The 15,254-nt window shown below is 41.4% G+C and overlaps 4 protein-coding genes across 7 annotated transcripts; 2 read left to right on the top strand and 2 right to left on the bottom strand.

The window, feature by feature from the left end:
• Positions 1-468: 468 nt before the first annotated feature.
• Positions 469-3,818, bottom strand: vac14 (vac14 homolog (S. cerevisiae)). Its single transcript, XM_063903067.1, has one exon. It carries the CDS (start codon positions 3,681-3,683, stop codon positions 1,317-1,319), a length of 2,367 nt encoding a protein of 788 aa, XP_063759137.1. The 5' UTR covers positions 3,684-3,818; the 3' UTR covers positions 469-1,316.
• A 10-nt stretch (positions 3,819-3,828) lies between these two features.
• On the top strand, positions 3,829-6,285 carry LOC134877541 (oocyte zinc finger protein XlCOF29). The gene is made up of 4 exons (XM_063903082.1): positions 3,829-4,272; positions 4,382-4,491; positions 5,040-5,142; positions 5,242-6,285. The coding sequence occupies exons 1-4, from the start codon at positions 3,996-3,998 to the stop codon at positions 6,021-6,023; spliced, it is 1,272 nt and encodes a 423-aa protein (XP_063759152.1). The 5' UTR covers positions 3,829-3,995; the 3' UTR covers positions 6,024-6,285.
• A 348-nt stretch (positions 6,286-6,633) lies between these two features.
• Positions 6,634-12,008, bottom strand: LOC134877549 (zinc finger protein 572-like). 2 transcript variants are annotated; one of them, XR_010167585.1, is made up of 7 exons: positions 11,245-11,910; positions 11,027-11,105; positions 10,844-10,946; positions 8,855-10,753; positions 8,470-8,606; positions 8,269-8,371; positions 7,950-8,188 (listed from the first exon to the last, which is right to left on the bottom strand). XR_010167585.1 is itself a non-coding variant. In XM_063903097.1 (6 exons), the coding sequence occupies exons 1-6, from the start codon at positions 11,535-11,537 to the stop codon at positions 7,580-7,582; spliced, it is 1,338 nt and encodes a 445-aa protein (XP_063759167.1). In that variant the 5' UTR covers positions 11,538-12,008; the 3' UTR covers positions 6,634-7,579. The 2 variants fall into 2 exon arrangements, 1 of the variants encoding a protein (XP_063759167.1); XM_063903097.1 differs by lacking the exons at positions 7,950-8,188; positions 8,269-8,371; positions 8,470-8,606 and adding exons at positions 6,634-7,859; positions 8,846-8,849 and having other exon boundaries at positions 10,175-10,753; positions 11,245-12,008.
• pgls (6-phosphogluconolactonase) lies at positions 9,077-15,247 on the top strand. 3 transcript variants are annotated; one of them, XM_063903115.1, is made up of 6 exons: positions 9,077-9,095; positions 12,488-12,762; positions 12,856-12,963; positions 13,069-13,170; positions 13,801-13,941; positions 14,462-15,247. In XM_063903115.1, exons 2-6 carry the CDS (start codon positions 12,499-12,501, stop codon positions 14,606-14,608), a joined length of 762 nt encoding a protein of 253 aa, XP_063759185.1. In that variant the 5' UTR covers positions 9,077-9,095; positions 12,488-12,498; the 3' UTR covers positions 14,609-15,247. The 3 variants fall into 3 exon arrangements, with proteins under 3 accessions (XP_063759185.1, XP_063759183.1, XP_063759184.1); XM_063903113.1 differs by lacking the exon at positions 9,077-9,095 and adding an exon at positions 11,943-12,093; XM_063903114.1 differs by lacking the exon at positions 9,077-9,095 and adding an exon at positions 12,042-12,097.
• The last annotated feature ends 7 nt before the right edge of the window (positions 15,248-15,254 follow it).

The following is a 15,254-nucleotide window of genomic DNA, read 5'->3' as shown; positions in this document are numbered from 1 at the left end:
CTACTATTAATTTACTTAACTGTTTGTATTACAAGCTCGTAATCACAAAGGAAACCTAAAGGCAAAGTTCACACAATGCATTAACACAACCATATTGATTTATTGGGGACATTTGAAGCTTGTTATATAATGAGTCTTATTATAATAATAAATCCAGAGCAAAATATTGACATAACCATTTTCACAAGGCTGCAGGTTGTGCAGGATTTAAGACAGAAGGGAAACATTTATCGTAGCACTAATTTGTATGCTGCTTTGTTCTCCCCTTACACCCTCTTCTAGTATTTCTGATGCCTTTTTATGTCAAAATCAGTTTTGTAGTGTTTATATAGCTGTTGTGGAGAATATCATGGAGGCTTGCGCTGATAAAAAAAACTAGAGGGTAGTTATTATATCATTTTAACTTGAAACGGGTCACAGGAGCCCCGAACACATCATAAGGGTTCATAAATAGATTTGAAAAAAAAGTACATTTTGAATCACATGGACCACTTTATTGATTTTCACACAATGACTGAAGTGGGAACCTTTTAAGATTGCAAGACAAAATTAAAATGTACAAAGAGAAAAACTGATCAGATGAATAATATATGACACATAATTAAAAGCTAGATATGTGTGACCTTTCTGGTCAGCTGCACTAACAAAAAGAATGAGGTGCATCAACATGGGCCTACCCAGAATGTGTGTCAGAGTTCAGTCATCCATGGCTGCCTAAGTTTAAAATCTGAGTTCAGCTGGGTCAATACTCTTTGCGTGAGATTTCTTTTCTGGCTGACAAGAGATTAAGGCAACTCCGAAGGCATGCTTTATATATACTGCTCAACAGGATACACAGTGAAACTCTGTGGTTCACATGGACATTAAATGTGTGTATTTATTAGTGTAATGTGTGTAACACTGGGGACACTTAATTTAGGTTAAACAAATCCAGGCTGCTGACAGGGCATAAAAGAAAGTCAGGTTATGGCCAATTAATCACCACACGTTTGTGACATAGGGGATTGTATATACATTCACCAAATCTTCACAGAAAGCAATACAATTAATCTTCATATTCTGAAGTGTATTAAATGTGATTTCTATTTAAAATGTTTTTTTTTTCTTCCTTATGTTACATTACATTCTCAATTTACAAACAAATCATTGTTTCCTGACAATGTATATTCAGTGCTCTGATAAGTTTTTAATCATAGTTAATAATACTTTTTGGCGTGAACATTAAAAATCTTTTCCAGAATGATAATATGTATATATTTTTCTGGTCCCTAGCACTTTTCTTTAACCCTTCCCTCGGTCACTATGGCAGAATAACTTCACATGAGTTTCCTGTCTGGGTGTTCAGAGGCACGTCCGGAGCGTTGGTGTCGGACCTCCAGGTGTTTGCTCTGAACGCGGTCAAAGTGCTGAAGCAGCTCATTGTAATCCACCTGAGTGTGAGAGGCACGTTTGGAGGCCACTTGCTGCTTCGAGTCCATATACTTTGACTCATCCACAGTCCTCATGAGCTCCGGGTTGGGGACACAGCGTAAGCGGTGGGAGAGCAGCTGGAAGGCCTGGCTCTGCGGCAGCAGCATCAGCAAGCCGTACAGAGCCTTTATCAGGTAGGGGTTGTTCTCCACATCTAGGAGCTGCAGGCGCAGGTAGGTGAAAATGGGGCTTTCGATGAGCTGTACAAGCTTGTCGACCTCCATCAGGAAGTCTACTGTGACCTCCAGATCTCCAAACTTCTGGATGAGGTCATAAGCATGTTTGTAGTTCTGTGTGAGGAAACAGAGCGACACAGTGCCTACAGGGTTGTGGCACCAGGAGCGATACAGGCAGCAAAACAAAGCACAGCTCTCCTGAGTGTGCAGATCTTTCAGCTGGTTGCGTAACTGGAAGAGCTCAGCCGAGGTGAGCAGGATGGTGTTGAGGGTCTGGACCATAGTGGAGGCGAATTTGAGGTCCTCTTCCTTCAGCAAGATGTCAGCCATGGAGTGGAAGATGTTTTCTGCGTGAAGCAACAGACAGAGCTGTCTGATAATAAAAGCTCCTCTGTTCTCCAGAAGCTTCCTCTCCAGACTGAAGCGTTTCAGCAGGTTGATCATGAACTTGTAGAAATAGGAGTTCATACTGGGGGTTGATGGGGATGAGTCTGCTGCTTTGGAGCCCGTACTGGGCTGCTGACCTGGCTTGTCGCCCTCTGGGACCTTGAGCTCCAGTTTGTTGTCGGTGCTGTCACAGGAGCCGCCTTGGTCTGTTTGGCCAGCAGGAGAGGATGCTATCTCAGCTAACACCTCCAGATCTTTTAGTATAACCTCATCGGATTCATCAGACAGGGTTTTCAGCAGCATTGGAAACAGACTGTCTGTGTGGCGGAACATTTTGCGTGGCGTCTTAATGTAGAGGTGGTATAGCCATTTGAGAACAGCGATGCGGGTCATCATGCCAGTGGAGGAGTCGTGAAGGTGCCGGTCCAACACCTGAACAATACCGTCCAAATCCAGAGTGACCTGAGGCCTGTCTGCACTAGCCGGAGTGAAGAAGCTGATATTACTGAACCCAACAGATTCTTGTGATGCATTCAGCATATCGTTGCTGTCTACCTCCACCTTAGGCTGGCCATCTTCCTTGGTTGGTGACTCTGTACTTCCACTTTTCTCCTCCTCCTCGTCATCCTCAGGAGTCACCAGCTTCATCAGACTGTGATTACAGGCACTGGCTGCTTCTTTGGTGTTCTTCTTTCTGTCGTCATAGGAAAGGCAAGGCAGCACTGCAGTTAGGATGCCAGAGGAGTAGGGGAGAACAGCTCTGCCTGCAAGCTGGATAAACTCTCTCATCCAGGTCATAGCCGTCAGCTGGATCAGGTCGTTAGTGAGTTTTGTTTCATCTGCAACCTGGCAGTGGATGACCAGGATGTTGGCCATCTCTGCAAATTTCACACTTGAGGGTGTTTTCTTAATCTCCTTCAGAAACTCTCCAAGCACCACCTCACAGGTCCTGCGGATCTCCTTGCTGTTGTCTCCCAGGATCTGGAAGAGCCCATCCAGGATTTCAGGGAGGTAGTCCAACAGGTTGATGTCTGGCACAGACTCCAGAACATGGATCCAGGAAATAATAAATTGCCGAGCATATTGATTATTGGAGTAAATTCTCTCTCTGAGCAAGGGGACAAAAGCCACTAAGTCAAACTTGTTACTTTCTGTCACAATGTCTTTCAGCAGTCTGTCAAGGAGTTCAGACCCACTTTTGACATTGGGGTCTGGGTCTGCTGCAAGCTTGCTAAGACCATCAAAGAGCAGGTTGAAGTGTGGTAGCACAGCTCCCCTGGCGACTTTAACTATATTATAGAGGGCCTCACAGGCATAGTAGCGCAGACGGCTGTCTGAGTCATTAAAGCACGTGAGTACAGGCTCAATAAGCTCCTTCAGATACAGACCTGAGTCCTTGCCGAGGGCGATAGAGCAAGCTGCAAGTCCAATGAGACCCCCTTTTCGGCTGTGGGGATGCTGGGAGAGCGCAAACTCCGAGGCAAGGATCTGTATTACATGCCTGATTTGAGTGGAGTTGTTCTGAGCCACAAACTCCCGCACCAGTTTCTCAATCTCTAGAGCTGCGACTTTCCTCTTCTCGTACAGTTTATCATTCAGAGCCCTGACAATGTTGGGCGTCAGAGGCGAAAAGTCCTTCTCCGTGTTCATTTTTGCAGTTGCAGCTGTACCGGATCCCGTCTACTGAAATGTATGTTATTACGTGCGAAAGCGGACAGTTTATAAGAGAAATACAGCGGTTTGACTCGCTCACCAGGAAGCCCTGCGATACAAAGCAGCTGACCGGATGCATCCGCCGGATACACGTCGTGCGTGTTACATTTATTTGGGTCCCGCTTTGCGAGTAGTGTTGGCTCCAATTAGCTACAACGGATACAGCTAATTATTTTTATATTATTTTCGCGTTTTTTAATCGTATTCATACTTTATTATTGTGAATAGTTGTTACAGCCAGGAGCTATCATGGCGAGCCGGGTCTCTTTACACTCACAGCTCTCCTCCATCATTGAGACAATGGCCATGTCCGCCCTGATGCAGGTCTGTGAGCTGGTGGATGAAGACTCTGCGGAGCTCCGTCTGGGGTTGTCTCAGCTCCTGGCGGCTAATTCAGCCCTGGTAGAGAAAGTCAACAGTCTGGAGTGCGAGCTGTCGACTGTGAGAAGCGAAGCTCCTAGGTTGTGTAAAACTAATTGCAGTGTAGGCGTGCAAACTGTATGCCATACAGACGGGGACGCTTATGGTACTGTTAAACACCGACTAATAGCTCAGATCAGAACAGTTATCATCGGCATTTTTTCTGTGTTTACTGATGTGCCTCCATGTCCTACTTTTACTGTTTGACTTTCCAGTGTCTGGGTCGCCCACCATAGAGGGGATCTTTGGAAAAGATTGGTGTATGAATCTGTGGAAAGACAGAGACCCATACAGTTTTGCGGGAGACTCACCACAGTGCTCTGACGTAAGAGGGGTATTCAATATTAAATGTTGGAAATCTGTATGGCCTTGAACAATAAACAGCTGTGGATATTGCAGGTTTGATTGTGAATTATAAAAACTGTATAATATGTTGGTTATAAATGGGTATAGACATGGTTATTACATTATTCAATGCAAAAGTAGTCCCTTGGAATAATAAAGAAAAAATAACATGAATGTGAACACAACAAACGACACAACAAGGACTGCGTCCCAGAATTATTATGTGGTTTTTGGACCAATCAATGAGTCACAAAGGTTAAAGAATTTTACAATTATGGTCTTTATAACATCTTAAAGTTAGGGGAAATGCCCATCACAAGTCCAAAACTGAAAGTTTAAAAACCAAGATATTATCACGAGGGAAACGGCAAATACCAACATTTAAAGAAGCTAAATTTCCCATGATTATTAACGTAAATATTTTTTCAAACATCAACAACTCAACTGATTATTTTAACTTAAGTCCGGCAAAGCATTGCTGTCATTAAAATACTACAGTTTAACATTTAGACTTGTTTTTATTTGCAGTCTGTGGCGACAGAGTCCAACGAAATTTCTGTTACTGAAATCAAAGAGGAGGATTGTGTGAAGGAAGCTCCCAGCAACTGCCAGGAAACACTTTGTACAGAAGGTAAGAGAGTGTAGAAGCATTGACATAAGTATTACAGAAGTGATTTAGCAGCTTTATATGCTTTTTGAGTAATTCACTTTGTATTTTTTAATGCAACAGAAAATGAAGAAAGCACAGCAGAGGAACCAGAGATACTGTCAGTCGGTAACTTGGCCCATGGCAGCACTTGCAGCCTGTCATTAGATCAGGATGGAGAACAGGTTGTGTGTGCAGGTGGTATGGAAGCACCGCTCATGCAGATGATATCCATCAATGACACAGAGGATGCCTTCAGCACTCTTAATAGTCCAATTGAAGAGGAGGACGATATAACTTTCCCTGAAGAAATTCAGCAAGAGCTTATGATAAACACTAAAGATGGTCGCAGAAACTCTGAAAACATCGCTGCTCTGGATGAGTTACTTGATGACTTCAATATGCCTGGTGTAGAATCCGCCGGAAATCAAGAGAAGGAAATATTTACCTGCCAAATATGTAGCAGGACTTTCTTCCACAAGCGCACTCTTACACTGCACATGAAGTCCCACAAGTCAAACTTTTGCAATATTTGTAAGCAACATTTTCTTCGCAAGAATAAGTTAAAGTCGCACACCTGCATGTCTCAGGTCCAGCCTCACAGAGACAGTAAATCATGTGAGATCTGCGGGAAGACCTTTGCAAACCCATCAGCTGTGAGGATTCACTATGTAGTCCACACTGGAGAAAAACCACACAGGTGTGGTTTATGTGGGAAAGGGTTCACCCAGAAAGGCAATCTGAAATGTCACATACGTATCCATACTGGAGAGAAACCGTTCTGCTGTATTAAATGTGGGAAGACATTCACACAAAAGGTCAACCTCAACCATCATTTAATGGGACACAAAGATCTTAAGGACTGATAGCTTGGAGACATCGTAAAGGCTTCACGCCTTGATTGTGGTGCATGGACAACATTTCTTTTTTTTATTGGAATACATTATGTGCTACTTCTCACATTGGTGTAAGTGCACCAACTGTCATGTACATACACTTATAGTATCTGTAGGATACTTTTAAAAATCCTAGTATTAAGCAAGTCACTGTTTTAGTTATTTCTGTTTTTGCAATAAAACACATGTTCATTTTATTAAACTTCTGTTTGATAGAACTCTCCTTTCTTAATTACGAGTTGTGTAATGTGTAATCGAATTTTCCCTTCAACTTGAATAATCGTTTTTATTTATCAGTGTTGTCTTGCCATTTTTGACTTTTGACTTTTACAATCTGAGAAACGCACATTTGATGCGGCTCTTTAAGAGGCATGCAGTTAGTAAAAATGGTGGGGGGTTAACAGCACAAGGCAGAGATACTTCACTTTTCAGGGGAGTCATTATTACAATTAAATGTTTTTATACAGAGAATTGCTTTGTAAGGTATGATGACAGTTCAGTTCAGAATATGATATGATTTCTTGAAAATAGTTCACATTTTAAACAAAACGACTGTACACTGACAAAACCACTTGTCGTATTATGCAGCCAGACACTTACATTTATTTAAACAGTAACACCATTTGAGCCAGAAACATTCCAGAACTCAAGAACATTATGTAATCAACACACATCAACATTTCACAAGTAGTGTTTTCAAAACGGACACATTTTGGTCAGGTACAGTAAATACCAGTAAATGAGGCATAATGTCATGTGAGATAAAAAAAAAGCAAGGGTGAGTCAGTGAAGCAAACAGGGAGTTGTATTACTTCAACATTATTGTGAAGAGGTAGTTTTGAAGGTTTATGCTACATGTGTGCAAACAATGGAGCAATTGTCCAAAGTATGTATTTTGGCATTATTTGACCCAGGCCTTGTGTGGCATGAACTGAGGTATGTATGTTACTCTAAACAACATGCAGAGTAAAAAGGAAGCATTTTCAGTCATAGCTTAATGTTTTATCTGATCTGTGACACATAAAAAACATGATGCAAAATAGACTACTAAAAAAAGGGACAGTTGACCCCAAATCAAAATGTAGTCTTTTCCTGTCGTGCTATTTATCAATCTAGCCTGTTTTGGTGTGAGCAGGTGTAAGGGATACATCAGCTGGCATTCACTCATTGAGTGTTGTAGTTCAGTACTCGGAAAATTGCACCAAAACAATCTAGATACATTTTTAAAATCACTACAATTATGACAACAAAAACAAACCATTAAGATTGTACATGAGTAAAGACAATCTGCTGTTGTTTGGATGCTGCAGCATTTCTCCTAGCAATAAATCTAAAAATACATCAAACAAACCATTATTTTCTCAGCAGCATCATTACCCATACAGGCTATTAAATAGGCCTTTATTTGATATAGATAAACGTTTTTTTTATATTAATCCTTCATCTACATTTGAGTTTAATTTCAAGTTGGCACGTTAACCCACTGAGCGTGACAGAGAGCACTTTAGTAGAAGTGATTTCATCGGTCATTTGAAACACTGGTGGTGATTTAAACCATACTTGTATGCGTAACATTTCCCACAATCCACACAGCTGTAAGGTTTTTCGCCAGTGTGGGTTCGAATATGTATGTTCAGAGAGCTTTTCTGGGAAAAACTTTTGCCACAGTCTGGACAGCTGTACGGCTTCTCCCCAGAGTGCACACGCTGGTGCAGTTTCAGGTACGTTTTCTGAGCAAACCGCTTCCCGCAAACGGAGCAGCTGAACGGCTTCTCACCGGAGTGTCGCCGGATGTGGACCTTTAAACTGCTCAGATAGTTGAAGATCTTCCCACAGAATAAGCACTCAAACTGTTTGGTTGGCCTCCCAGGTTTGGGCTGAAGTTCTTTGGTGCCATTCATGTGGATATTGTTTGAATAGTCCTGAGTACTCGGCGGTAGCTGAAGAAGAACTTGTGTTGTCAACCATTGCGCTCATTGTTGCATCATCTATCAACTTGTCCATTAATGTTGGCTGTGTGCGTTGTTGAGTTTGAATGTCAGTTGTCATGGGGTAGCTGTTTAATTCCCCTGAGTTAAGCTGCAGCTCATCAACAGATCTATGAAGGATGCTGTCCTCATCAAAAATTCCACCAACTGTCAAATAGGAATAAATGCTGTAAAATCACATAAAATATTGTGATTATAATTTCTGATTCTTTTTATCTTTTACTTACTTTTTCTGTTATCTGTGAGCCTCATCTGGCTAATGGGATGATCTTCATACGTCTCCTCTTTGACAAAGCTCAGATCAGGTTCCCTCTCCATTAAGTCGATTGCCTGCCAACACGACATGTGACAACAGCTTTAAATACATTGACCATTCAGTCAGAAAGCATGGGGGGGGAAATAAGCTAGTTGGTGTTATAAACACTGACCAGGGGCCCCATGCTTGTCATTGCAGCAGGCGCCAATGTTGCTTTTCTTTGACTTAGGGCTTTTTCTTCTCTCCACAGATCCATGCACCAGTCTTTTCCATAAACTCCCTCAATGGCTGGAGCAAGCTGCGGCTGGTCTGGAAGAAGAAGCAGGTGTGAAATTCCAACAAATGGTAAACAAGCGCCATTTACATTTAGAGATATTAAACTGGTTTGAATCAAACTAAGAACAGCATTAGTGATTCGTTTTAGACCGGATGGGCTAAACTCGACCTAACAGAGTTGGGGTAAGCTAACAAGCAAACAAGCACTGACATATGAACATTTAATGTATGCAGAGGCAGTTTGAACCAGTTTAACTGTCCAGATGGTGGACCCTGCTGACCTGCAGGCTGTCTGCGGCTGACACTGTTAACATGGGAAGGATAGGTCTGTGCCTCCCTGGCTGCTCTCAGTTGGACCTCCAGGAAGTAGCACCTCTTCTTCAACGCCTCATTCTCCGTTTTGTGCAGGGAGATCTCGGTGTGAAGGACAGAGGAGCATTCATCTGCCAGGTTCCCTATTTCAACCAGAGCCGTCTTCGTTAGCTTGTCCAGGACAGCGGCTAACTGCGCCCGAAAACTCCGGTTGGTGGTGTCGCACATCATCTTGAAAGGGAGCCTGAATATTTCCAAATTATTTGCAATATTCCTAGAGGAGCGGCTTTACGCTTCCATCAAATATGATATAGCTGTGCCGCGATGCATTGTGGGAAGATATTGTTCTTGCATTTCGAAATGTACGAGGAGCACCTGAAGGCAGCACAATCTGAAAAAAACGTTATTTGACTGAGCTAGAGACTGAAACGTTTTATAGTTCAGTGGGAATGACAGATAAAAAAGTAATGTTAGTACTGCCACCAATTCTGTCTTAAACAATGAATACTAAATAGATTAGAGGCGGACCCTTTCTTGAAACAGCCTTGTAGTGTTTACAAACGTGAATGTTCACTGCCCTCCAGCGGCCACAAGGAGGAACTGCAGTACTACGCCACATTGTGGGTAACTGGCTGTCAGCATTACTGTTATTGTTAATAACAATATGTACAAATAATTCTGAGTGTAGCGACAATAAATAATACAGTAATACCAATAACTGTATTTTTAGAGCAGCTTTTACAGCAAGATTTTATCATTTAGCAGCATAGTTATTTGTTCAGTTCGTATTTGATCCAAAAGCACATTATCTTTAATTATTATCATCGTCAACGATAGAAATCTAACCTGAAAATTGTGTTTACACAAGCGCCAATGCAGACAAGGTAGAATACTGGAACTTTATAAAGTATCCAGTTATAAACCAGATCATGTCACAACATAGTCTCAGTAATCAGATTTCAAAGTCAGTTCACATAAACTGTGCTGTTACAGCAGTAGCACAATATCAAGTTTGCACAGTTCGAAAGGGGAACTTTGATATATGAGCGGTAGACAGCAGATACATTGTACCTTTGTATTGTTAAAGCAGGTGATACACACTCAAATCTGGAAAGAATATAACTTTATTATGCACACATTATTTCAATCAAACAGCAGTTTCTTTATTGACTGGCTGTTTTAGGTAGTTCCATTTATGATTGTCCCACTAAATGTTGGTACACCAGATTCCCTACCATACATGTTTAAACTAGGGTCTAGATGTACTGTAAGGTGTTTTTTCAGATTACAGTTCTTTGTAAAGCCCTTGCCACACTTCATACAAACAAAAGGTTTTTCTCCGGTGTGTGTACGCTGATGCATATCAAGAGTGCATTTCTGAATAAAGCCTTTTCCACAAATAGGACAGCGGTAGGGTTTCTCCCCAGTGTGTGTGCGCTGGTGTGTGTACAGATGTCCTTTTTGTGCATATCTCTTTCCACACAGCGTGCACCTGAACGGTTTTTCTCCTGTGTGACTTCTCTGGTGTATTTCTAGCTGGCTAAAGCATCTGAAGTTCTTCCCGCACTGCACGCATCCAAACCTCTTAGCAGCTGAGTTCCTCAAATTGTGAAGTTTCATATTTCTGAGCACACTTAAGCTTTGGGTGGCAACATTTTCGACAAAGCTTTTCCCAGCAACTAGGTTTGTGTGTGCAGGTGTAAGCTGTGGATTCCACAATGTTTCCCTCCTCCCTGGTCCAGCAAAAGACGGCTGATTGCTCAAGGTCACAAAGCTGTCAGTAAACAGAGGCTGCTGACGATCTGCCATGGGTTTTGTACGCTGCATCACTTCTGGACCCTTGTGGGTGTCTTTGAATTCTTCCCTTCCTGTTGACAACAAATACACAATTTTAGTTTTTGTACATCATGTTATAGCATAAATATCAATGTGCAACAACATTTTTATTTAATACTCACTGTGTTCACTTGTCCTATCAGGTTCACAGTCTATGTTGTCCACCTCTAATGGCTCTTCTTTTACCACTATCAGTTCTGGCTGATCTCTCTGTTGGTTTGGGAGCTAATGATTTTCACAGCTGTTACAAATAGGGATATGATGCATACAATACAGTGACACAATTTGATCAGTGTACAACTTACTTCAGCTATGGCATGCTCCTCCTCTTGAGGATGATGCCACTTGCTTATCTCAGAAGAGGAACTTTCCCATGGACTTTCACTAGGAGGCAATAAACTTAGATTAGAAACACCAGGCAGGGTGTAGCTCTTTTTGCACAGTTATGATGAAGTTGTAATTATTGTGCCAACACCAACTCACTAACGTCTCACAGGCTAAAAACAGGAATCAACAAGCCTACCTTTTAATGGCAGGTCTTGTCCTGTCAGGCTCCACAGTCCCTTCCTCCGAATCGTCCCTCACCACTGCGCATACTGCTGTGTCCTGTCTGCTGCCCTGCGCTATATACAGCAGTTTCTCCATAAGCTGCAGTTTCTCTGTGAGCGAGGAGATTTCGTTCCGCCCTCGAGTTATCTCAATTTTTAGCATCTTGGACTCTATCTCGACCAGTTTGCTTATTTCCATTACAGCGGTTTTGGATAACGCGTCCATGATGGAGACGAGCTGTGTCTGGAACGAGAAGACTGTCGACATGGTTTAAGCCTTTGTTGGGACCTTAAGTTGCACACGAACGAGTTGTTGCTGCAGAACACAGATCTTTAAATCTTCAATGTGAAAATGTTGTCACAACGTAAAACAGGAGAAGAGCTGTCTGTGTGCATGCCAGCAAAATACGCTTGAAGAGTGTCTTCAAAACTCAGGTAGTTCAAACGATGCATCATTTCCATCTACCGGCTTGGAGGAAGCATAGCACCGTTACAAAAAACTACAATATCAAGCTGTAATGTTGACGCTGCTTCTTTTTGACTTCAGTGTCTTTGAAACTTGAGTGAAACTTTCCAAACATCTTCTAAGGTATTATGTGAATTGCCTCTTTTTAAACCTTTTTTGAATCAAGTATGTTGTTGTTGTAGCTACTTAATCTGAGACTACACTGACCAGAATGCAGTTCGGTCTAAACACTGATTGTCCATTGGCGGTTTTCTTTATACATCCATGATTGGTTGGTGAGAAAAGTTTCAGGAAGTAGTTCCTAAAATTACATTAGCCGACTAAAACTCCTCATGACAATCTGCTGCTGGGATTACTAGTAAGTAAGGACAGATATATTTCCAACATCTATTGTAACTGCTTACAATTCAGGTTTATTGAAGAAATGAGCAAAGATTTTCATACATTAATTCGATACTGGCTACCGCAATACCATGTAGAATCGGCTGGGGTTTGTAGCTTTTAGCGCCAGTCTTTGTATATATACTCAAATGCTACTTACATTGCAGTTTCAATATAAACTTTAGCAAAGATAAACTTTGCTCATCACATGTTTCCTCTTAGATATACAAACACACTGTATGTGGATACTCTTTACAGGCACATCATGATGACTTGCAAAAGTTGTTGTAGTTGACTTCCTTACATATTGCTCAAAACCTGTTATTTCCCCATCTCTTTCTCTGTACTGACAAGTCAATCCTTTTTTTTAGAAAGCTATCTCATGGCTGGCAGAAGAGTTGTGGTCTTCCCATCCTCAGCGGAGCTTGGTCCAGTGTTGGCCCAGCTTGTGACATCTCGGGCTGAGAAGGCAATCACCTCTCATGGCAGGTTCACCCTGGGCCTTTCTGGAGGAAGCCTTGTGTCCATGCTGGGCAAAGAGCTGCCCGCCCTTCCCGACCTGGACTGCAGCAAGTGGGTGGTTGGTTTCTGTGATGAGCGGCTGGTTCCCTTCGATGATCCTGAGAGCACCTATGGGCTATACAAGGTAATTTTTCGGGTTGCAGTTGTTTGTCCTGGTTACTTTAATGTACGATATTCTATTACATTGGAGTCAAATTTAATAGTTTGTTTTTTGTAGGGTCAGTTGTTTTCCAAGGTCAACATCCCTGACAGTGGGATCTTGACCATTGACTCATCCTTGCCAGTCAACGAATGTGCTGAGGATTATACCCGCAAACTGAAGGAGGTGCAGACATCTTAACAGTTCTGTGATCAACTTTGGCTCTAATGTCCCACACCAATATGTTTGCAAAATGTTTACAGTATTGTTTTGCTGCTTCCAAACAAATAGGTCTTCCCAGGTGATAGCTTCCCGGTGTTTGACCTGTTACTGCTAGGTATGGGGCCTGACGGACACACCTGTTCCCTCTTCCCAGACCACCCTCTCCTGGAGGTGAGGGCCGTACTTAAGAGAAACTATCAAACATACACAAAGAATATGTAATGTCTAACTGGGTGTCTGTTTAAGGCTTGTCATTGGGCATAAATAAATCCCTCGGCCATATAGGTCTCAGGAAGTACACAGTTTGCCAATTCAAAGCTTTGTTAACAATTGTTTTTAAAAGCTTGTCATATTTTGGACCATCATTATAAACCTAAAAACATAATTCCACATCTGGATGTTAAACCATGTTGGACAGTGACACTATCTTAGGATTGTCTATACATTTGATTTAATTACAAGTTTCTGTGCATGCAAATGTTTCTGTAATATAGGCTTATAAAAGTATTTGATCATTGATGTGGTCCCTGCTGATCTAAAAGAACCATGTATGTTTTCCCTTTTATATTTCAAGACACTCCCCTGACAATGTATAGATCATTGATGGGTTTTAATTAAGGCGAAACTTGAATTCTGTGGTCTGCACTGCCTTCTGTCTTTGAGGCAGTCTGACTCATTACACATCATATAATTGAAAGTCACAGTACAGTCTTTGGTTGTGGTTCTCACACTGACACTTTTTGGGTGACTGTGTACTTTACACAAGATGAATGATTGGGTTTTGGTGTACCCCATATTTAGGAAACCAAGAAGATTGTGGCCCCCATCAGCGACTCTCCCAAACCACCACCACAGCGTGTAACTATGACCTTTCCAGTGGTGAACTCTGCGCGCTGTGTGGCTTTTGTGTCAACAGGAGGAAGCAAAGCGCCCGTTCTGAAGGTATGTGTATTTCCTTCAGAACGTATATGAAGATATGTGTAATTCTCTGAACACATATCATGTTCATAATCTTAAAACCCTTTGTTTCCACGGCATTATAAGTCATTTCAGACTTGGCCATATTTAGTTACAAAACCCAGTCATTATGAATTGGACAAAAAGTGTTTATTAAGTGCAAAAGCATGAACAACATTATTGAAATTACTCTACAGTTTTAATTACATGACTCAGCAGTTACAGTTGGCAGAGGGCCTGGGACTAAAGTGACAGGATCATTAGCTTGACCACAAATATATGCCTCTATTCTATTACAATAATTATTGGTATGACCCACTGACCAGGCTGAAATATGATTCATACTGCTGAGTCATGTAACACAATTAGAATAAGGTTAATCGCTTAAGATTAATGATCTAGAATACAAAAATATAAGAGACACTATAACAAATACTATAATAAATATGTGCTATATGAATGTTAAGTGCTGTTGAATTCTTACTCGATGACAATTTCCTTTCAGGAAGTGCTGGAGGGAAGAGAAGGTCCAGCTTATCCAGCAGCCCGCGTTGTCCCGACTAATGGCGAGCTGTTTTGGCTAGTGGATGACCCCGCAGCTGCCTCCTTAACCATACAGGTAGAGAGGCTAGGTTCAGGGGCCAAACTATAAAGCTGCCCATCACATAAATGATGGCAAGAATCTAACCTTAAAGTAGTAACTTGAAAGAAGTGCAGAACATTCCTAGCTTCAGACGACAGTGTTATTCCTTTATATAGATGAGTTGGTGAGATAGGGTATGGAGATGATTAAAACACATTAAATATGGTTGTAATCAAAGTCATAGGATTCAGCACTTATTGGAATGTGGTTAGTATGAGAGCTTGAGGTGTAGCTTTTCCCCAGTAAGGTTTTTACTTTAATAGATGTCTGAACATAACTGTACAGAATATTGCAGAGTTTGATACTAGAGAATGCACTTCGGGTGTGGGAGACATCTTGCTCTGGCTATAAACTATCAACAGAGAATGAGTTGGTGTACATGTGTGCATTTAGAACAATCTATTTTCTTTTGTTGTGATAACCCCGTACAAAAAAATACTAACTCATAGTATTTCACTGACTAAAAATATGTCTGAGGTAGATCTTTAAATTTAGAAATGTTTGGCTTTGAAGTTCAGGAGATAAAACAGAAAACAGTTCATATATCTGACAACGTTATAATTAATACATTGTATTTGGGTGCATTTTAGAAACGCCTTTTAAAAGGTATTTTCATTAACAATTTGGAAAAATAAAATGTGAATTGAACGTTTGC

Source organism: Eleginops maclovinus, chromosome 16 (genome assembly GCF_036324505.1).
Source record: "Eleginops maclovinus isolate JMC-PN-2008 ecotype Puerto Natales chromosome 16, JC_Emac_rtc_rv5, whole genome shotgun sequence".
Lineage (NCBI taxonomy): Eukaryota > Metazoa > Chordata > Actinopteri > Perciformes > Eleginopidae > Eleginops > Eleginops maclovinus.
This window is presented reverse-complemented; position numbering and strand designations above follow the sequence as displayed.